At 43.2% G+C, this 23,045-nt stretch overlaps 1 protein-coding gene across 1 annotated transcript in view; it reads left to right on the top strand.

Annotated features, from left to right (window-relative positions):
• Positions 1-11,828: 11,828 nt before the first annotated feature.
• FANK1 (fibronectin type III and ankyrin repeat domains 1) overlaps positions 11,829-23,045 on the top strand; it is a 90,533-nt gene continuing 79,316 nt past the window's right edge. Inside the window, 1 exon segment of the mRNA XM_075935286.2 lies at positions 11,829-12,049. Coding sequence (XP_075791401.2) covers positions 12,034-12,049 — 16 coding nt within the window. The 5' untranslated portion in view covers positions 11,829-12,033.

Genomic DNA, 23,045 nt, shown 5'->3' with positions numbered 1-23,045 from the left:
GCCAAGGCAGCATATAAAGGCTCCCTAATCACCTCTGTATGTAGGGGCCTCATGGATAGGTTTGGGGCTTCCAGCCGATGGCGTGAGACTTGCTGTGGGCCGGATGAAATGAGCAGTGGGCTGGACCCAGCACATAGACCTTTAAGGTCCCCACTCCTGACTTAGACAACATAAAGTTCACTGTAGAGCAGGTTGAGTGACTTGCCTTCTGACAGACTGATGAAATCGATCATCTCAGTGAGGACTTCCCTTGAAGACATTAGGTTATAATAGTGAGTTAGAAAAATCTAATAAAATTAGCTGAGATCTTCACCATTTGCTAACATCTCCTGAGAATAACTGATGAAATTGCAGTACTGCCAGCTTTGAACATGAACTCCATACTCTGTTCTGAACCTCATGAGGGCTGAAATTCAAACTCTGTCTCACCTCAGTTCAGTTCCAGTGAGTTTACCGTTTGTCCTGGTATGTGGGAAGATATTAGATACCTTGGTTGGCACGGGTTGACATTAAAAACTTGTGCCCATATTGAAAGCCCCACTCACCTAGGGACTGATCTTGTCTATTTAAAGAAAATATCTGATGAGGCACCAGTCATTGAAAGGGAAACCAATCAGAGTCCTTATTTCAAGGATATGGTTCTATATTGCTAAAATGATTGGCTGTGGAAATGATGAAGGGATGGGGTAAAAATATAATCGTGTTAGCACTACACTGTTAAGCTTTTTCCTCTGCAGCTGACTTGCTTCTCTTTAAAATGCAAAAGACAAAATTCCTTTTGTATTACCTTAGTCGGTACTGAAGAGAGATATAACACCAGAAGAGGTGTGAACTGAATAAATGTTGAAAGTAGCTGCTCTAGTGGTGCAGGCAGAAGCTGTCTGCTTTATTTCTCTTGACTTTTTTATTGACATTATGGTGAATTTATTACTACTCTCAAAACAGAAGTCATTCTACATAAGACAAGAATACTGAGGGAAAGAAAAGAAATGGAAGTCTTCTGTTCAATACTGGAGAGGTTTGAGATCTCAAGTAATTTTCATACCACATTTTTCTTAAATGTTGGACTGGAACTGAGTAATGTTCTCTAATGCATCATAGAAGTAAGGACAAAACTGATCACCTGCAAATGTACCCATTAATTAACCACATTTGTCCATTTTAAGTGGTCAACTCTTGTGTTTAAGAACTGAATCATGTTTGTGCAGTGTCTAGCACAATGGAACCCCAAGCTTTGTTGGGGCCTCATGGGCCTACTGTAATATAAATACTGAAGAACCCCATTTAGGATGTTTTTGAATATTGACTTTGAGTTCACTATGTTACTCATTTTCTTTTGCTGAGATTTTATTCTTTCTTTGTCTAAGCATTTCACCAACTGCAGCTATTTGTGAATTAAAGTATCAAAAAGTGCTAGTTCTAAAGGCCAATCTATCCATAAAATTGTATCTTCAGTAGCAGATGTGTGAGCCTATTGTTAAAATCAGCCTTGTGAATGACAGAGAAAAATAAAATTAATGTTAAGGGCAATGTAATAGCCTGTGTAATAAGATACAGAAAGAAAACTGGTATGTATAGTATTACCTGACCTGCTTATGAAATCTGTGGCCTAAACCAAGCTAGTTAGGTCTTGTCTTCACTATGGGGAAGATTGACGTGGCCACAATAGATCTTCCAGAGTTCAATTTAGCGGGTCTAGTAAAGACCCAATAAATCAAACTCAGAGGGTGCTCCCAATGGTGCTGATACTCTTACTCTTCACAAGGAGTAAAAGCCAACAGGAGCATTTGCTCCTGCCTGCCTCCTGCTGTGGAGACCGTGTGGAAACTAGAATTAAGGTACATCAACTCCACCTACATAATTAATGTAGCTGGAATTGCATATCTTAATTTGACCTTTCCCTCCAATGCAGACATGACCTTACTTTTGATCCCTACATTCTGACTGGCAGGTGTGGTTTCATTTCCTTGTATGTAAATTATTCAGGGTACAAGCAGAAGAGTTTGCCTGGAAGAGAGGGCAGGGAATGGGTAACTTTTTTGTAATTTTTATCTTCCCTTGATTTGAGGATTATGTCTTTGTGGATGAATTATATAGAAAAACAAGGACCAAAGATCAGGAGTTAAATTAGATCCCTCTTGTGAGATAATCTGGGTTTTTTTGTTAGGTTTCCTATAGTTGTAAAATCTTTTTTATGAGTGTTAAAACAAATTCAATTTGATAACCTTGTATCAATTTATGAATGGATTTTAATGATATAAAAATAGTGACATTTACTTATCATATGGATGATATTGATTAAAGGAGAAAAGAAATGGAACTGAATTATATGACAGAACATAGCATTCTTTAAACACTGATAACTATAGTTGCTAAGGACATATGTTTTTTCCTGTAGTCCAGGAACTGTTGTGCTTTTTTAAAAATGTACTTTTCTTTCATGCATATTTCTCCCACCTGACACTTAATCATATCTGAACCAATTTCAGGGTGATGGTAGCTTATTCTAATACAATATATCAACATGCTACTGAAATAGCAATGCTGTGAAAATTTATGAGAGCGCAACTTATATATATTGTTCCAGTGTTCATATAAGAATGAAATAGGAAGTCTACTTTTTGAGTGTGTGGGGGTTTGGTGGAGAGTTTTTTGGTCAGTTGTGCTACAGTTCAGTGGCAGTTTTTTGTCACATGGCAGTGTGACCGCTATCACAGATTTGTTGCCAAAAGGCCATTTTTGGTGACAAAACTTGGGAGCGTAGACATAGACTTGGCCTGGGTAGGGAGAGAGTGGGACTGGAATAAGCTTGTACTGGGATAGGGATGAGTTACAGAGGCAGCAGTGTGGGAGGGGGAGGTGGGAGTGAGTGTATGCAGGGAGCCATCTTATAAGCTAGCTCCCCACCGCATTGGCTCCTGGGGAGCCACTTCCTCGCCACAGCCCTGTGTAACCACTGAAATTTTCAGCAGTTACATGTTTACTTAAATAAATGCATTTTAACATCCCTAGTAGTTACTGGCATTGTTCCCTGTCTTGCCATTTTTCAGGGTGTGAAGCTGCTTGACACCAGTTATATTTCACTGAGGATGCTGTTTTTCTACAGGGTTTGCTTGTCTTTCAGCAAACTTGTCAAGGAATGCAGTATAGTCCTGAGAAACGTAAACTCTCACACATAAGACGGCCTTCATGGTGGAGACATTTAGATATGATTTTCAGGAGACCACACATCATTTGCAATCATGGGCATCCGGGAGCCTAGGTGGGGGAAGGCTTTGCCTTCCCAAACCACCAGACATGGTCCCGACCATACTCTCTGTCCCCAGAATGCCTGCTATAGGAGTTCTTGGGGCAGAGTGTTGCTGCCCCCACCATCCTCCCTCCTTGTGCTCCAAGACAAGGGAGGCTGGGGCCATGGTGTGCACCCTCCTCCCTCCCCTGGTGCTCCAGGGCTGAGGCGAGTGTGTGCCTGGTCCCTCCCCTCAGTAGAGGAGGCATGTGTGGCGCACTGCCCTGCCTCCTGATGGGGGGGAGGGGCGGCGGAGGTGGGGCTGGGGACTTGCCTCCCCCAGCCTTCCCTTCACCAACTGCCCATGTTCACAACTGAAAGGACATGTTCAATCTGTGCTGTAGTAGCTGGCAGATTTAGCACAAATTCCACAGCCTTGGCTAGGTCTGTGTATTGTACTGCACCTCTCAATTTTGCCACCTTTCATTGATGGGTGATTTCTGATGGTTCCAGTCTGAAAGACAACTGGAGAGTGGAGACAACTGATTTTTGCATTAGACCACTCATCAAAGAGCCAATTCTCATCCAACATATTCAAGGTAGAAATTCTGGTGTGGTATGCATTGAGTCCGTCTTGCATTTGTTCTCACTGCAGCTTATTCCTCAGCAGAGTCCACTCAAACTTTTCAGTGCACTCAAAGGCAGATTTCCAGTGCTCTAAATAGGACAAGCATGCTATGTAAAAATTGTCAGCTACATTGTAAAACTTCTTTTCTTTCAATTGCCTGCATTCTACAAGCGTGTACAGCAGGTTCTCCTCTTCTGCTGTGACAAATCTTTCTCCAAATCTTTTCAATAAGTTAACATGAAGGGAACTTCTGTCACTGAATCATTTTTCCTCTATTGTCTCCGTTATTTTTGAAACATGGCAGTTTGTTTACTGGCAAATAGAAGTCACAGTTGTGTGACAGGATCATCAAATAGTTTCTTCAGCAGTCTCAGGTATTTATCTTGAGAAAAAATACTCTAAGTGAAAATCAACAACATTCTGTGTATTGCTGGTCCCAGCGAGAGGAATCATGTGCTGCTGTGCTCTAGTAATTTTTCTATTGTCAATTTTCAACAAATTGACAGAAGCCTTTCAGCTTTTTAACATGCACTGTGCAGATATGAAAGTATGTGTAAATCTTTATAGCAAAGCTCTCTACATCCAGAGGTAGACAGTTGATTTTACAGTTTAGAGGCAATTATGCATTTAACTTATGTGCACTACATCCAAAACTTTTCATAAGCTGGTCTGGAGTTTTCACCGCATTTCACATCTGGCACCCCCAAAATTAGTATTGGAAGTGTCCGCATACATTCTAACAAACTTGTCACTATGAATACTTCTCAGTTACTTGCTGGATGAATGTACACTGCAAATTTGATGTTTCTCAAGGTAGAGATGAAAAAACAATTTTTGTGCAAACACAACCTGGTGGGAAACACTGTAAAAACAAGGAATAGTTTTTGCTCCTGTTTGACACATCCACAATAAGTGTAACAAACTTTTTTTCCTAATTCAAGCTGTACGTCACTGGATAAAGGGGCTAAGATGTTGCCATTGATTGCCTCAGATTTTGTGCGAACAATGAAAAATGTTGGTACCATTTCCTAATTAATTTTGATGTACAGTTGCTAAACCAGAACTGTGTCTGTGCTGCACTGAATGGTAAGCAAACATCCCTCACTGGCAAAAACTTTTTCAGCTTCTATGTCTTGCCTCAGATAAATCCTGAAACACTTGCTGTTAAAAGTAAATGTTTATCAGCATATCTGTGCTTCTTGCTTTGAAGGTGTTGGATAATGTCACTTCAACTGCTATAGGCAATGAAGAAACGTACTCAGGTCTTGCATACAACTTGGCTGCTGTCCAATGTTAAAGCATCTGGGTTTTTTTTTTATGAACTGTTTTTTGGAGGTCTTAATTAAAATTACACAGACATTCCTAGACATTTTTATAGCAAACAACCATACACAAACTATTGATCTTCTAAGGACACAGGTATGCACAAACAGAACAAAAGAATCAGCCGGGGACACCATGTGATTGTGTCTGCCTTCATAACTGGGCAATGGAGAGCATCAACTGCTTGCTAGGGTGCCTAGCTTTGAAGTTAGCACCTCTCCAAGAGTAGCACAAAAATAAGGATAGAATAATAGTAATGCCACACATAACACAGCATGACAAGGCCCCCTTAGCTCTTGCCTCTACTAGGACCACACAGTCACTCTGAGACTGCAGGGTTAGTATTCACTAGTGCAAGTTATTCACAAGCTTGTTCCCACCATAGTTTCCACTATGAAGAGTTGGCATTTCACCTTTGTTAGGAGGAAGGGACATGGAGGGAAGCACTACCTCCCTGTTCCTACTCCCCCGCCTTTTCCCTTTCTTTCTGTGTCTGCCTTGGTTTCCTTCCAGGAAGCTTTTATACAGCCCCAGGGTAATTAGATGGCAATTGTCTCTGCTCCCCCAATTAGGGCCAGGTTGTTTCCAGCCAGCTTTATTTTTTTCCCCTAAATAAGAGCTGGCACAACAGAGGGCTAAATCAGCAACTCCTTGTCCAGCACCTTGTCACACCATTCTTACTTCTAACATAACTAGCCTGGGCCTTGACAAAGAACATGTCTGAATGAACTGTCTATGCTTGTAGGGATTTTTTGATCTATGTCTCCGCAGTTTTGCTCAATCAGTTTCTTGCTATGGGCCAAGTTAATCTCCATGTCAAAGGCTACATCTACATTATAAGTTTTTTTTCAGCAGAAAATATGCTCATTGGCATAAGTTGTGACATAATTAGCATATTTTCTGCCATTTCTTTTTGAGCAAGAGGTTTTGCGCAAAAAGAAGCAGTGTAGCCGCTTCCATTTTGCACAAGATCCTTATGCGCAAAAACCCCTTGCACAAAAAGAAATGGCAGAAAATATGCTAATGATGTCGCGACTTTAGCATATTTTCTGCCGAAAAAACTTGTAGTGTAGATGTAGCCAAAGGGTTTATGCTAGAGATCTTAATGGCCTGGTAAATCTGCTACTGAAACACCAGGATAGAATTTATTTGCAAGTGTTCCTTCACAACTCATTCTATAAACAATGGCTCAGCCCAGCATCTGAACACAGCACTCTGTCACTACAGCAGGCAGACGGTTTGGCTCGGGGGGATTTTTAGCTACCATAAAATGTGCAATTAAAACCTCTTCTTATTTCAAACTGTCTCATCACTCACTCTCCCAAGCTAGGAAAACATTGGAGCTGTGAAGAGACCATCATGCTGCTTTCAGCCAGCGGCTGCAACTCAACTAATGTAGAAAAATCAGCATTTACAAATTAGAGCACTGCCACTAACTCTCATTGGATGACCTACATGTGGCACCCTTCAACTTTGCTGATGCTGACAACCCATTAAGCCACATCTGTGCCCATTAATAAATGGGTTAGGGTTCTCATAAATGGGGTTCATACCATCTAAGCTGATAGGAAAATTAATGTAGTGCCTCTATGCAGCTACTTGACCAAGTTGCTCAAAGCATTTTACGTTGAGTCTGAGAGTAAAGAAGGCTCTAACTCTAAGGTAGCAATATATATTTCAAAAAATCCTAAAAACTAAAATACAGCTAAGATAGTTCAGCCAAAAGGTATTTTAAACACAAGCCAATTACTTTCTGTATTTTACCAGCCTATTTACTGATGTCAGATAATTAATAATAGTTGGTTTGTTTCATTGCACTGTTGTCTATGGCTCTGAGATCAGCTGAGAATGATTAGGCAAAGTGTATGCCAAGTCTAACCATCACACATGTCTGCATCATGACTGTGAATAGAAAGTTATAGGTGTGACTATTGTTACTGTAACCCTTCACAGTCACAGCTGGCAGCAATCAGGGCCAGTTTCAGTATGTAGGGGTTCCTTTTCAACAATATGCTACTAAACAAGTGTGAACTCCTACCCAGTAACCTGGAGCAATTACATACCACTCCTGGGCACCTCTAAGAGGCAATACTTCCCCTCTCACAAGCACAAAGCCTGAGTGTAGCAAAAAAAATTAACAAAAGGAGGAAAATAACTCAGCATTAATTTGGGAAAACACCACAAACATTTAAAAGGCAGAGCTGCAGTGTGATTAGCTCCTAGCTGCGGCTCTGCAGTTCCCCCCATTGACTAATCAAGTAGACTAATTTTTGGGTCTGCATATTCTAAACTCAAAACTCCTGTTATCTGAAGAAGTGGGCTGTGCCCACGAAAGCTCATGATACCACGTACATGTTTTGTTGGTCTATAAAGTGCTACCAGACCATTTTTGTTTAAGTTTATCCAAGCAGTCGAAGGAAATTCCATTGACTACTTGATTAGCTGATTACTTGCAATTTAACATCCCTCGTGTGTGTGCTCAAAAATACAGGGGAGGGGAAGGTGAGACTGTTAGGATGAAGGTGGGTGGTAGGACACCAAAGTAAAAAAGAAAAATGCTTCATGATGATTTTATTAGATCTAACATGTTTCTAAATGATCACACACATAAAACTTAGACACATTTGTCTACTACATGTGACAGATGTTATAGAGCTGTAAGAATCCAATCTGGGTACTTTACTTTTTCATATGGCTTGGCAAACACCTTTTGTCCTCTTCATTAAGGAGTCAATATCAGAGTTCTAATTAGTCAACTTCTGAACTGAAGTCTTGGTTTCTTCCAGTAAGTTTTCAATGGCTACTTCTCTGATCCAAGAGCAGCTTCCATTGCTCTACAAAGATCCTCTACTGTTTAATTGACCCAGCTGGTTTCAATAATAGACTTGCAAGAGAATGGCGATTGTCTTCTCTGAACTTAGTAACAAAAGTAGTCCATGAACTTCACTATATAGATCTGTCCCTTCTTGGTACATACTTTCCAAAGCCAATAATAATGGTTCCAGTAATTTTAAGACAACAGCCAAGGATCACTCATGAGAAAGCCAGCAAGTTTTTCCCAAGTTGAACTAATGAACTTTTGACAATGTGCCTTCTGTATTTTCCAAAACATTGAATCCTTTTGCACTCTTGTTGAAAGAGTATAATGAAGACATTAAATGTATAGCTTTTTAAATGCCCTTTGAAGATTCAACACTTTGTACTTGTACTAGTTGGAGTTAAGGATGTTAAAGACTAGTCGACTATCTGATAAGCAAATGCTTATCAGATAGTTGAGTTGACTAGTCGATTCCCCCTCCCCTTGCTGCCTCTATTATATGGGGGGGGAAGGGGAAAGAGGGTACTTCAAAGCAGCAATGCCGCATAGCTGAGCCCTGGCTCTGCTGAAATTACGCGCGGAGCGCAGAGCCCGGGGTCAGCTGGGGATTCCCTGGGCTCTGCATGGCATTTCAAATTGGCAGCACAATATGGAGCCCGGGGTCCTTGAGGGCGCTTCCACTTTGAAATGCACAATAGCCCCCAGCTGGGGACTCTTCTACATTTCAAAACTGGCATGCCTGCGTGCAGCCCCAAGTCAGCAGTACTTCCATCTGGTCCTGGGCTGCACGTGGAGTTCCACATTCCTCGGGGGCTCTTGTACATTTCAAAGGAGGAATGCGGAAGTGCCTATCGACTAGTTGATGGAAATTTAATCAACTAGTAAATTAACCAATATTTAACATCCTTAGTTGGAATATATATAGCCTCTGCAGTATTTGTAGGAGAGATTAGAGTTATGCTTTTCTCTGAGCAAAGTTTATACTCCACTATGTCTTCCAGAAAAGTTTGAAACTCCATCACATGCACAAGCAGCTATCTGTTTGGGGTTTAATTGACAATGATTTAACTCTCTTCTATGGTGTGGGTTGTCAGAGATACAGTTGATGTGTTCTATTTAACCTGACTATCTAGTAATTAACCTACCTATCATTGATAGCAACATAACATATTCAGTGTCTTAATGCTTGATACCCCTTTGCAACGATGCATTCATTGGCCATTTTGGGCACATTTTCTGAATGTGGTGTGAGACTTTCACTGTTTAACTATATATTTCTAACCAATCAGTTGAGTTTCTTGCAGTATTTGATCATCTTGGTTGGAAGCAATGTCTAACTTTAGGATTAACAAATGACAATACATTTAACATTGGCCTCTAGTTTGTAGATATAGTATCTCTTGCTTAAAGAGAAAGTATGATGTGACAGCCATGTGTGTTGAAATAAACTGTGCCTCCAGCATTTTTAACAGCCTTTTAAGTACTTCTAAAATTGGCTTTGACAGTCATTGGCTTATAAGGCTTTCTGCATGTTGATGCAGTCTAAAGGACTGGTGCTTTGTAGCCTCTTTACATAGGTTGCCTGCATTGGCTAGCAAACAAAACTTCTCCACTTTTATTATATAATTCCATGGTATGCTCTCATCTTGAATACGGTGTGCAGTTCTGGTTGTACCATCTAAATAATAAATAATATATACACATACATATACTGAGTTGGAGAGGGTACAGAGAAGGGCAATTAAAATGATTAGGAGTATGGAACAGCTTCCATATGAGAAGAGTTTTAAAAAACTAACTTTTCAGCTTGGACAAGAGACAGCTAACGGGGGAATATGAAAGAGGTCTATAAAATCCAGATTGGTATGGAGAAAATGAATAAGCAACACAAGAACTAATGGTCACCCAATGAAATTAAAAAGCAACTTTGAGTACACACAGAGCTCTTCTCGAAGTACAACAAAATCCTCTTTTTCAAATTGCTTAAGATGTCTTCCAGACTTGTTTTAGAAAAATCTGTTTGATCATTTTTTGAGGTGTTATCTATTAAAGATCCAAATTTTAGGAATTGCTCAGTTCTGTCACCTCCTAACAAATTCAACAGCCTCCCATTCTTCTTCCTCTCTTAAATACTTTTGTTTAAATAAAAATGCATCTTATACCTCATTAAAATTTGGTTTGATTCACATTATATTGTGGCATGCACACACTTTCTTAATCCAAAATGGTCAGACATTGGGGGGAAAAAATTAGCTTTCTTTATAGATACAGCCATTCCTCTGCCAGGAGCTATGATGCGCTTCTGACCTACCACAGAACATTGCACTAGAACTACAAGACACCACCTCATTCAGTACATATCCCTCTGCCGGGAGCCATTATGTCCCCTTTGTTCATCACAGATTCTTAGGTTCCACCTAGGCCACCTCACTCAAAGCAGATATATTCCTCTGGTAGGAGACATGGTTATTTCCTCTATGCCAGCTATCCTTCTGGCACAGGGGCTCTTGCAATAAATTTTTGCCTCAGAGTGTGGCCACCCATTTTCGCTCTAACAATTTTTCCTAAAATATGTATATCAACTTTAGGAAAAATAATATACACATACATAAATGAATTAAATGATTTGGACATGTAAGGGGTTTCTTGGTTGAAAACTCAAATAAAAATAATGTAACTGTCTTTATTCTTAACTAGACTACACAGAATAGAAACACAAATAAAGTACTTTGCATGTTGTTATATCTTGTTAGCTGTTTTTGCTTTTTAATAAATTATACTTGCTAGCTAATACATCTGTTGCTGCAAAAAGTGGTATTTGTGTTATATCACTTCACAAAAGCAAATTTGCTACCTAGCTGAGAGGCCATGAAAAACAATACTAGCAAACATACAAATACCACAGCAGACTTACTCAGCCTCAACAACATGGAGAACAAATTAAACCCTGGATGGAGAGTTGGGTAGGCTGGCAGTGCAGGCCAGAGGTAAATGAGGGTAGTGAGCCTGGGCTAGCACCCCATATTACGTAGTTGGGGCCAGAGTCTGCAACTGGAGCCTGAAGCTCCATTGATGGTGTCTACGGTCTGCTACCCCAGGGCTGAAGCCAAAAGCCTGAGCCCTGCTGCCCCCAGGAAGGTAGGGAACTCACACCTGCTGCTTGCTCCTCTGGAGTTTGTAAAACTGTGGCTTCAGAGAGGGAGGGCTGAGCAGTTGCTTTCTCCACCTCCCAGTCACTAGCAGAAGCTGTGGGAGCAAGAAAAGCCCTCAGTGGCCGCATCTGAGAAATACCCTGTTCTAGCATCACCCACCACTGCCCATCTCTCCGCCAATCCCCTGCTTCCCCTCTGCCACGGCATCCCTTCAACCTTTAGTATCGTTCACCATAAACCACTGCAGCCCTTAGGAACTGTGTGTTTTTCTGGCAGCAACCCCCTGCCTGCCATAGCCTCTGCTTAGCTTTCCCCAGGAACCTAACGAGCCCTTTGCACCAAGGCCAGTGACTCACTCCACAAGGAGCCACCCCCACCCCATGCCCGCTGAGATCCCCCACCCCACAGGTGTTACCTACTGGGCCCCTCGCTCTGTAACCCTGCGAGTGGAGGGATACAGGGTTGGCCAGAGGCCTTGAAACACTTCGCAACCACAATCAGGGTAGGGGAAGGGGACCTGGCTGGGAGGGATGAGCCTCGGACCTAGGGCACTGTTGGTTGATGGCTGGGGGGGGAGGGGGGGGGGGAAAGAGAAGAAAGGGGGCCCGCCGGGCGCATGGATACACACTGGTGCGTGGGCTTTTGAAGTTCGGCTCTAGAAGCCTCAGGCGGAGGAATACCCGGAGTTGAGCAGGTTGTTGTTTTCCCTCTGTCCCAGCAGCGGCGCAACCCCCGGTGGGAGGGCGGCGCCGCGCCCCGTCCACGTTTGAGGAGTCCGCTGGGCCAATCTCCGCTTAGCTGTGGCCCACTAGCTCCGCCTCCGAGTTGCCCTGGGGACGGGACGCCGGGCTCCGCCCAGAGGTGAAGGGCGGCTCCGAACGCCATGGAGGCGAGCAAGGGTGAGGGAGCCCCGAGGGGCAGAGGCGGGACAACAGCGCGTGCAAGGGGGGTCGCCGGGGAAGGGGCTGAGGCAGTGGGATGGCTGGGGAGCTGACAGAGGGGAAGCAGTGGGACGGCTGGGAGTGCATGAGCATATTTTATAATGGCACCAAATAATTAATATAATCGAATGGGTCTGACCTATTACTCCCACACCTTTAATTTTCTGTTACTTTTAGGCATAACCTTTATTAACTAAATCATTAGACATACACCCAGATTTTGCAAAGTCTGGCAGTTAATCCAGGCATTAGCAATGAATAGTGTGTAGAACCAGTTGCACACTTTGGCTACGTCTAGACTGCAACCTCTTCTTTCGAAAAAGTGAGCCGCTTTTTCGAAAGAGAGCACCCAGGCAAGTCTGGATGCTCTCTTTCGAAAAAGCCCTGTTTGCATTCAAGAATGCCTTTTTTTCGAAAGAGCACTTTCGAAAAAAGGCGTTCTTCCTCATGAAATGAGGAGTACCCCCGTCGAAAGAAAAGCCGCTTTCTTTCTATTTAATTTCGAAAGAACGCGACTGTAGTCAAGATTCAGGTGAAGTTTTTTCGAAAAAAGGCTACTTTTTTCGAAAAAACCCTGCAGTCTAGACACAGCCTTAGTTCCCTAGGGGAAACTGTGCCCTCAGTCTTGTGAAGAAGTCCTTGCCTATTGGAATCTGGGAGGTGGGCAGGCGTTAGCCCGTCCACATCTAAAGGACCTCCCCCAGCCTATGGGGAGGGTCCACTGAGCCCAGGAAACCAAGTACAGGCAGTCCCCGGGTTACGTACAAGATAGGGACTGTAGGTTTGTTCTTAAGTTGAATTTGTATGTAAGTTGGAACTGGTACATATTGTAGGGGAAACTCTAGCCAAACATTTCTCCAGAGCTCAGTTTTATTCTCCCACACCTCACTTCCCTCAGTCCTTTATTCTCAAGCTGAGGTGTCTGCTGAGAAAAGCCGCTCCGCATCTCCCTGGTCTGCTGGGGGGGGGGGGGGGGGGGGGGCGCTAGCTTCGCGTCTCCCTGGTCTGCTGGGGGAAAGCAGCTAGTGCGGGGTTGCCTCACCCCGTTTGTAAGTAGGGATCCGATGTAAGTCGGATCCATGTAACCCGGGGACTGCCTGTAATTACTTGGGACAAATAAAAGGAAAACAGGGACGGGTGTGAGGGTCAAAGGGCTAAAACAAGGGAACCGGATTGGGACACCGAGCAGAGGACCCCGGACAGCGCGCACTGCCCCTCGAAGGTCGAGAGAGAGCCAGCGGAGTGAAGAAGTCCTTGCCCTGGGCATGTGAGAAGCCCCATATTATTGAAGTCAGTGGAAATAAACATATGCCTAGCTTTAAACACATTACTACGTCTTTGCAGGATCATGGCCAAAGTGTTGAGTGCAATGATTTCTGGATGTAACAACAGGATTTGGCCTCTTCATTGTTCAATGATTTAAGATAAATAAAAGGAAAGTTTCATCACTCATAGAAGTCAGATATACCACTTAAATATTATAATGTCAGTTGAAAACCTGAGCTGATAAATAATAGTGCAGTGATGCCATACATATATCTTCATTCTGGATGGAAAAGTCAGTGGAAAGTTAGATTTGGCAGATAGTTTCACAACCCCACTAACCCGCTCTTCTGGCCATGTGTTGCAAGGAGCAGGAAAAATGTTAAAGTCGCCTTTGCTCTGTGCTTGGCCGAAAATAGTCAATTTGCGTCAAACCAAACTAGTAACTTCAAGAGAGTTTTTATAACACAAAAACTTGTGTATGTTTTCAGATGAACAGAGTTTATGGAAGGTGGTAATAAAATACACACAAATTTTATTGCTCATGTTTAAAGGTTGCCTGTAATTTTGTAACTGATAGATTTTTATGGTGACTACCCATTGTGAATAATATCACCAGTATTACTGAAGGCCTCAGCAAACCACAATCCTCTCAGAGCTTCTTAAAAAATGACCTGTTGTGTTTTTGACTGATTTTGATTAAGGATGTTAAGTATTGCGTAATTGACTAATTGAATAGTTGATGCATTTTTGCATCGATTATTCAGTTAGTTGATAGGACGGAGCTGCCTCCTTTGAAATGCGGCTGCAGTGTTTCAAAGGGGCACCGCCATGTGGAGCCCGGGGTCAGCGGGGGAGTCCCCAGCTGATCCCGGGCTTCAAGTGGTGCTGCTGTTTTGAAATGCCATAGCCGCATTTCAAAGCAGCAGCACCGCACGGAGCCAGGGAGATCCCGGATCAGATAGAGGCAGCAAGGGAGGGGGAACAAATTAGTCAACTAGCATGTCGACTCTCCAGCGATTATTTGCTTATCAGATAGTCGACTGGTCAACTGATCTTTAAAATCCCTACTTTTCGTATCTATATATTTAATTGTTTGCTTGTCATAGCTGCTGCTAACTGAGTATGTCAGTAAATAATATGTTGCATTGTTAGCGTGGAAATATTTGTGAGGAAAAAAAAGATTACTTGTTTGCAAATGTCTGTAGGGTAGTGTAAGAATAATGCTTTTCTAAGTTTCTGTCTCCTGGAGCGCAGGCCAACTACCTATAACCTATGCCTTACCTGTTTAATGAGGAGCAATGTATAAATAAATAAATACCATTTAATAAAATGAAAATACTTCAAAATATATTTGAGCATTACGTCAATAGTATTTTTGTTATTAATGCTAGCATTACCTGTCCTGTTGTGATGGTAGATGTACACTCAGGTTGGCCTGGTGCAGGAGGCAAAAGCAGACCTGGCTGCCATCTTGCCCATGAAGGACCCCACGGCTGTGTCCCTGCTGCTCCACTGACACCTCACACCCTCTGTGTGCACCGTGCACTCATACCCATGGGAGAGTGCCATGAGGCCACTGGAGTCCATCATTCAGGTGCCGGTGGGCTAGATCCTGCTGAGTCTGCCTGAACCCACTGGCCAGGCTCCCTGCACTCCTGGCAAGTGACACACTTGGCCCATGGGTCACTAACCTACTCTCTGTTTGGAGCAACGTCTGGCTGCCATATGCGAGCAACTGTTACAATAAATAAACCTTATTACAGACACTGGAGTTAGGATTCGGGGGTCCCTGCTCTGCAGGCAGAGCTCTGTCCCAGTGGGATCAGCCGGGGGATGAGAGCTGAGCTGTTCTTCTGTACTTCATGGCCTGGCCAGAGGACTGGGCAAACCTGAGCCAGCATTGTTCCTAGCTGCAGGGGAAGGTATGACTTGGTGCCTGAGAGCACTGGGGTAGAGGGGGGCAGCGGGAGCTGGGAGGACCTGCCCTGGCTCAAGTGGGGTGGGGAGTTGAGGGGGAGCTGCCCTGGTTGAGGTGGGGCAGGGAACCAGGTGCTGTCCTGCAGGCAAGGTGCTGAAACCAGGGAGTGCCACACCTCCACTCCATCAAATCCCCTTCCCAGGTTTCCCTTCTCAGCAGTTTTTGCAACTCCAGTATATCTTTTTTAGATGCATTGACCAGAAGTGAATGCAGTATTCAAACTGTGAGCATACTGTGGATTTATATAGCAAAAGTGGAGAAGCTTGGTTTGCCAGACTGATCAGCAAAGCTAATGCTGAGAAACTATGTGAAAAGGCTGCAAAACACAAATCCTCTGGACTGCAGTGACATGCAGAAAACCTTATAAGTCACTCATTGTCAGATCAAAATTTAGAAGTAATTAGTGAGACTGCTAAGTATGCTAGAGACACAACACAATTTATGTGAATAAACATAGCTGTCACATCATATTTTCTCTTTATAAGAGATACAACATGCTACAAACTGGAGGCTAATGTTAAATACATTGCCATTTGTTATTCCTGAAATTGGGACAATGGTTCTGACCAACATCAGTGAATTCTCACTATCTTTCTGCAAGAAACTCAACTGACAGGTATATCTCCATATATTGATATCAATCTCATGGAGCTAGAGGGGACCTTAAGAGGTCATCAACAGTCCCCTGTCCTCACAGCAGGACCAAGTACCATCCCTGACAGATTTACCCCAGATCCCTAAATGGCCCCCTCAAATATTGAGCTCATAACCCAGCATTTAGTAAGCTAATGCTCAGACTACTGAGCTATCCCACCCGCAAGCCATAAAAGCATGTAGAGCAACAGTGAAAGACTCAGCAGTTGGAAAAGCAAAGAACTCTATCACCACATTCATAAAATGTGAATATATGGCTGAAGAATGCTTCAATGAACCTGGCTGTGAAGTATTAAGCCACTGTATATGTTATCTTAATATCAGAGGGTATGTCTACACTACCCCGCTAGTTCAAACTAGCGGGGTAATGTAGGCATACCGCACTTGCAAATGAAGCCCGGGATTTGAATTTCCCGGGCTTCATTTGCATAAGCGGGGAGCCGCCATTTTTAAAACCCCGCTGGTTCGAACCCCGTGCAGCGCGGCTACACGGGGTTCGAACCAGCGGGGTTTTAAAAATGGCAGCTCCCCGCTTATGCAAATGAAGTCCGGGAAATTCAAATCCCGGGCTTCATTTGCAAGTGCGGTATGCCTACATTACCCTCCTAGTTCGAACTAGGAGGGCAGTGTAGACATACCCAGAGGTAGGTCAATAGGTTAATTTCTAGATGTTCAGTTATAGAAGACACATCAGTTGCATATCTGACAACCATATTTTAAAAGTGTTAAATCATTGTCAATTGAAACAAATACAGTTGGTTGCTTGTGAATTTGATGGAGCTGCAAACTTCTCTGGAAGACGTAGTGGGGCTGTGTCTAGACTGCATCCCTTTTCCGTAAAAGGGATGCAAATTAGACACATCACAATTGCAAATGAAGCGGGGATTTAAATCCCCCCTGCTTCATTTGCATAAACATGGCTGCCGCTTTTTTCGTCTCGGAGCTTTGCCGGAAAAAAGCGCCAGTCCAGACGGGGATCTTTCGGAAAATAAAGCCTTTTCCAAAAGATCCCTTATTCCTTATTTTAAGAGGAATAAGGGATCTTTCGGAAAAGGCTTTATTTTCCGAAAGATCCCCGTCTAGACTGGCGCTTTTTTCCAGCAAAGCTCTGAGCCGGAAAAAAGCGGCAGCCATGTTTATGCAAATGAAGCGGGGGGATTTAAATCCCCACTTCATTTGCAATTGCGATGTGTCTAATTTGCATCCCTTTTACGGAAAAGGGATGCAGTCTAGACACAGCCAGTGGAGTATAAGCTTTGCTCATAGAAACAATGCATAAGTCCTTAACTCCAACTAGCACAAGTACAAAGAGGCATCTTCAAAAGGCATTTTGAAAGCTATAAATATAATGTCATTATACTCTTTTTCAGCAAGAGTACAAAAGGACTGAACGTCTTGGAAAATACAGAAGTTACATTAGGTCAGAAGTTCATATTAGTCCAACTTGAGAAAACCTGCTGGCTTTCTCATGAGTGACCTTGCCTGTTGTCTTAAAATTACTACGACCATTATTATTGGCTTTGGAAAGTATGTACCAAGAAGGGACAGATTTATATAGTGAGGCTCGTGGACTACCTTTGTTACTAAGTTCAGAGAAGACAATCTCCATTCTCTTGCAAGTCTACTGTTGAAACCATTTGGGGTCATTAAACAGTAGAAGATCTCTGTATAGCAATGGAAGCTACCTTTGAATCAGAGAGGTATCAATTGAAAACCTACTGGAAGAAACAAAGAGTTCATAAGTTGACTAATTAGGACTCTGATATTGACTTTTTAATTGGTTAACTGGTAAGACTCACCCTAAACAGGTGAGGCTTACATGCTACTGTTAACTGGTTAGCAGTCCCCCACATGACTCGGAGCGGGGGGGTTCCAACCCAGCTGGAGAAGTCCAGGTCTGAGGTGGGCTTGCCCTGAGTGCACCGCAGGCAGGGGTATTCAAGCCTGGCTTGAGCAGACCCCCATCTCTGTGGTGGAGATAGGGTGGAGGGGTGCTCCAACCCCCCCTCCAACTTGCCCTGTTTATTTAAACAGCATTTTGCATCCCTAATGGGGACGTGGCACATGTGCCTGAGTGAATGGGAGAATCCACGAGTCAGCCAGGATCTGCACAGGGGAAGTTCTCCAATAATCCCCCCCTCCCAATTCTGTTCCATACTTTTCCCATCCATACTCAACAAACATCCAAATGCATAGCCAGGCTCTTTCCCATCAGTTACTTCCCTTTCCCTTAGTTCGTCCAAGCTTTTGCATTGCTTCTGAAGAGTTCAGGAAACATAGTTCTGTATTGTAGTTTAAATGAATTTTTAATCAGCGTTATTTATTAACATGATTACAAAGGAATCTATTTGTCAAAAACACTTCCTGTAACTTTCATTGTCAATACATTGGCAGGTATTTTGAAATAAATGACTAAAAATCATTGAAATTGGTGTGATTTTATAGTGTGTTATTTCGACAAAATATGCAACATTTTACAGAATTTGAAAATACTGTATGTAGAATTTTTAATTTTTTCTTGCACAGTTTTTATATTTTTTGCACAGTAGCAAGCTGAAACAGCATGTTTGTCCCAAAAATAACGTTTTTACTATATGTATAAAGCTGTTTTCCTCTTGGGTCGAAAACACTTATCTTTAGTGGGCAACAATACCTTCAGTCCCTGCAATTTCAGACCTTTTATTCCATTATACATAATTTTTTTTAAACTAAGGGAATAGTTTTCTGTTCTAAAATAGTTTTCCTGTATGACTGTGTCTACACTGGCATCCCTTTCTGGAAAAGGGATGCTAATGAGACACTTCGGAATTGCAAATCCGCAGAGGATTTAAATATCCCCCACGGCATTTGCATTTACATGGCTGCCGCTTTTTTCCAGCTTGGGGATATGCCGGAGAAAAGCGCCAGTCTAGACGCGATTCTCCAGAAAATAAGCCCTTTTCCGGAGGATCCCTTATTCCTACTTGAAAGCAGGAATAAGGGATCTTCCGGAAAAGTGCTTATTTTCCGGAGAATCGCGTCTAGATTGGCGCTTTTCTCCGGCAAAAACCCTGAGCCGGAAAAAAGCGGCAGCCATGTAAATGCAAATGCCGCGGGGGATATTTAAATCCCCTGCGGATTTGCAATTCCGAAGTGTCTCATTAGCATCCCTTTTCCGGAAAGGGATGCCAATGAAGACACAGCCTATATGTTTGTATTTATAATATTTTGAGACTAAACTTTAATTTGAATATCTTTGCACCTTTGCAATGTGTACTCTGCAAAAGTTCCATTGAAATGAACTTGGGTAAGGATGGCAGAAATTTGCCAACATAAGAACAGCCATACTGGGTCAGACCAAAGGTCCATCTAGCCCAGTATCCTGTCTGCCGACAGTGGCCAATATCAGATACCCCAGAGGGAGGGATCACAACAGGTAATCCTCATGTGATCCCTCCCCTGTCTCCCACTTCCAGAGAAACAGAAGCTAGGGACACCATTCCTACCCATCCTGGCTAATCGCCATTGATGAACCTAACCATGAATCTATCTAGCTCTTTTTTTGAACCCTATTAAAGTTCTAGCCTTCACAGTATCCTCTGGCAAAGAGTTCCATAGGTTGACTGTGTGCTGAGTGAAGAAAAACTTCCTTTTGTTTGTTTTAAACCTGCTGCATATTAATTTTATTTGGTGACCCCCTAGTTCTTATACTATGGGAATAAGTAAATAACTTTTCCTTATTCACCTTTTCTATACCAGTCATAAGTATATGAAAGTCTAGTCCCTTAGTCTTGATTTTTTTCCATCTTGTTTTTCTGTTCCTGATTTATATATCAGATTTTTCAAAGGAGGAATAACTGCTGTTATAAAGCAAGGAAATTTGTATATGCTGAGTAATTCTGCTAAAGTATTTGGTTTAAACAATTAAAAAGATTTTCACCAAAAGGGAGGCTCAGGTCTATTTTATTTTAGATTGTTCATGATTTTCAACTGTCTCCAGAGAAGTTAAAGTAAACTCCAGCATTTAATTTGCAGCAAGAGACAAAGGTGAGTAATTTTAGATTCTGGCCGACAGATTTAAAACAAAATCTTTTGAAAGAATGATCTGATGCTTGCTAGTACAGTTCTCCCTAGAAAATAGTGTTTCATAAAGTCTTTTTTTTTCACAGTATGTGTCTGAGGAAATGGAGAGAATTATTTTTTTTTTCTGAGAATTTAAGAAAACTTCTATGTGGAGTGGATTTTTTAATTTTAGTTTATTTACAGTAGGAGAATTTCTGCTTGTGGCCTGGAAAAGTCTCACTTAAGTTTCTGTAGCTTCAGGGTATAGCAGAGTTAGTCTGTTACAGAAAAAAACAAGAAATGCTCTGGTGGCACTTTATAGACTAACAAAACATGTAGATGGTATCATGAGCTTTTGTGGTCATCTGAAGAAGTGGGCTGTGCCCATGAAAGCTCATGATATCATGTAGTTTATTTGTTCCCAGTTCATCTTAACCTTGACCAGCATCACCTTTGGTAGGCCTATTTGAACAGAATAATCATGCAGAATTGAGTGATGATTTTCATGGTTTTTTTAGTTCATATTACTCTAGCTCCTAGATGCCCTAATCTTGGACCATCACACTATTGTTCTAGGCTAGAGGTAGGCAATAATTTTTTATGGGGGCCCACTCCAAGAATTTGTAAAGTGGTTGAGGGCTGCACTTTTTCATGATATTGATGGAAGAAGTGTGGGGTCTGGGATGGAGGTTGGGTGCAGAAGGGAGTCGGGATAAGGCATTTGAGTGTAGAAAGGAATGTGGGGTTTGGGTGAAGAAGGTGATTGTGACCTGGGGCACCGGACTGGCATCCAGGGGTTTGGGTTGTGACCTAGTAAAGGAAGGGGTTGTGACGTAGGGCAGGGGATTGGAGGTAGAGGAGTTTGGGTTGTTACCTAGGGCATGAGGGGATTGTTATCTGGGGCAGGGGATTGGGCTGCTATGTCTGGGAGTGGATATGGGTTCAGGAGGGGGCAGAGGATTGAGGAAGGGAGGGGCTGGTGTGCCAGACGCAGACTCTGGTGAGGAGACTTACCTGGGTGACTCCCGGCCAGCAGCCCAGAACATTTCTCAAGAGTCTGCCTACCTGCCCTGCCTACCTTTGCACAGGCTGCAGGGCCCAGTGTGTGTGTGTGTGTGTGTGTGTGTATGAATTAGCACGAGCCAGAGGAGAGAGGGTGTGGTACTTTGTGTCTGTCTGTCTTATTCAAACAGGCAACTCCCATTGGCTGTTTTCTGGCCAGAAATTGGCCAATGGTATTGTGCTGGTGATTGGGGCAGTGACTGAAGCCTCTCTTTCCCTCTTCCCCTTCTGGGCTCATAGTATGGAAAGAAAAATGGCCCGGCAACCGCTTTTCTGAGTGGAGTGTGAGTGGGGCGAGGCAAGTCAGGAGCCTGCCTGGGGCTCCCCACTGTGCCCGCAGGCTGGATATGGTGTCTTGGCAGGCCATAATTTGGCTGTATAGGTACTGTACAGACAGAGCAAAAAGATGATCCCTGCCCCAAATTGCTTACAATCTGTTATATATTTGAGAGAGTTTGTCTGTTTGTTCAAGAACTCCTCTTAAGCAGTAAGGACTAGGACCACCACATTCAGTATACAGCTTCCTCTGATCGTAACTTAAAGTAACATAGGGTATGTCTACACTACCACCCTAGTTCGAACTAGGGTGGTAATGTAGGCAACCGGAGTTGCAAATGAAGCCCGGGATTTGAATTTCCCGGGCTTCATTTGCATAAAGCCGGGCGCCGCCATTTTTAAATGTCCGCTAGTGCGGACTCTGTGCCGCGCGGCTACACGCGGCACGGACTAGGTAGTTCGGACTAGGCTTCCTAGTTTCACGAGGAGTAACGGTAGTTCGGACTAGGAAGCCTAGTCCGGAACTACCTAGTCCGTGCCGCGTGTAGCTGCGCAGCACGGAGTCCGCACTAGCGGACATTTAAAAATGGCGGCGCCCGGCTTTCTGCAAATGAAGCCCGGGAAATTCAAATCCCGGGCTTTATTTGCAACTTCGGTTGCCTACATTACCACCCTAGTTCGAACTAGGGTGGTAGTGTAGACATACCCATAAGGGTTTGATTGGGCCAGGAAATGGGAGGTGCCCAGAATGGGATTGCTTGTCATAAAATGGTCCAGAAAATAGACAGGATCACCAGGAAGATGAAAGGGGCTGGCTGAAGGTGTGCTTCCTCCATCCAGGACTTCCCCGACCCTAAGCCTTCTACTGCTCAGGTGCCCTTTAGAGAGGGTGGGGTAGGGGACTGAAGCTCCTCCCCTTCAATTCGTACAGAGACATTGACTAGGGGAACAGCTAGCAGCGAGTGCATTCCGTTTACTGCATTCCTCACTCTGGCTGGGAAGCACAGTGGGTAGACGAGCTGTGCACTTTGCTCTGGCTCCCTGATGGACAGGAATGGGAAAAGCAAGCAGCCCTGATACGAATCTTGGGAGGAGGGGACCACACAAGGGGGCTTTTGCCCTCCATGCCTACCCCCTACACACACATGGTCCTCTGCCCAGGGGCACCCCCCCTCCTTACCCATCTGACTCTTATACTTCCTCAGCCCCCTGCCCGGAGTCCCTCCTTAAGGGCCTGAATGATGCTGGGTAAAAGTTCTTGTCTAAGACAAGAAGCAACAGAAAATGACTGTGGAGAGACAGATAAGAAAGTAGAAAGAAACAAGGCCACAGTATTGGTCAGCATATGTAGAGGTATCAGCACATCTGTAGTCTACCTGTTATCAAGTTTTTTGTAGACATCATAGCAAAAAAGAGTTTAATGGGGGAATTGAAGGAAGATATTGCGGTATCTTTATGAATGTTTACAGAAAGCTCCATTCAGTCGTGAGGAGCAGCATGGGAGAAAACAGAGGTGCTTGTTTGAAAGTGCTTTTTTTGTTGAGTGTCCTGTGCATTGAAAATAAGTTTAATATGAAAAAGCACCAGCTCAAATTTTTGTCAGAGCTCAGCTTTGATTGAAAACAGAGATATTAATCAGGATACTACTGCAAATCTATCACTAGGTCCAGTGAAAGA

This window comes from Pelodiscus sinensis, chromosome 8, assembly GCF_052426305.1.
Source record: "Pelodiscus sinensis isolate ZL-2025 chromosome 8, ASM5242630v1, whole genome shotgun sequence".
Taxonomy (NCBI): Eukaryota; Metazoa; Chordata; order Testudines; family Trionychidae; genus Pelodiscus; species Pelodiscus sinensis.
The sequence above is the reverse complement of the archived record's forward strand: the minus strand, read 5'-3'. Positions and strand labels throughout refer to the sequence as shown.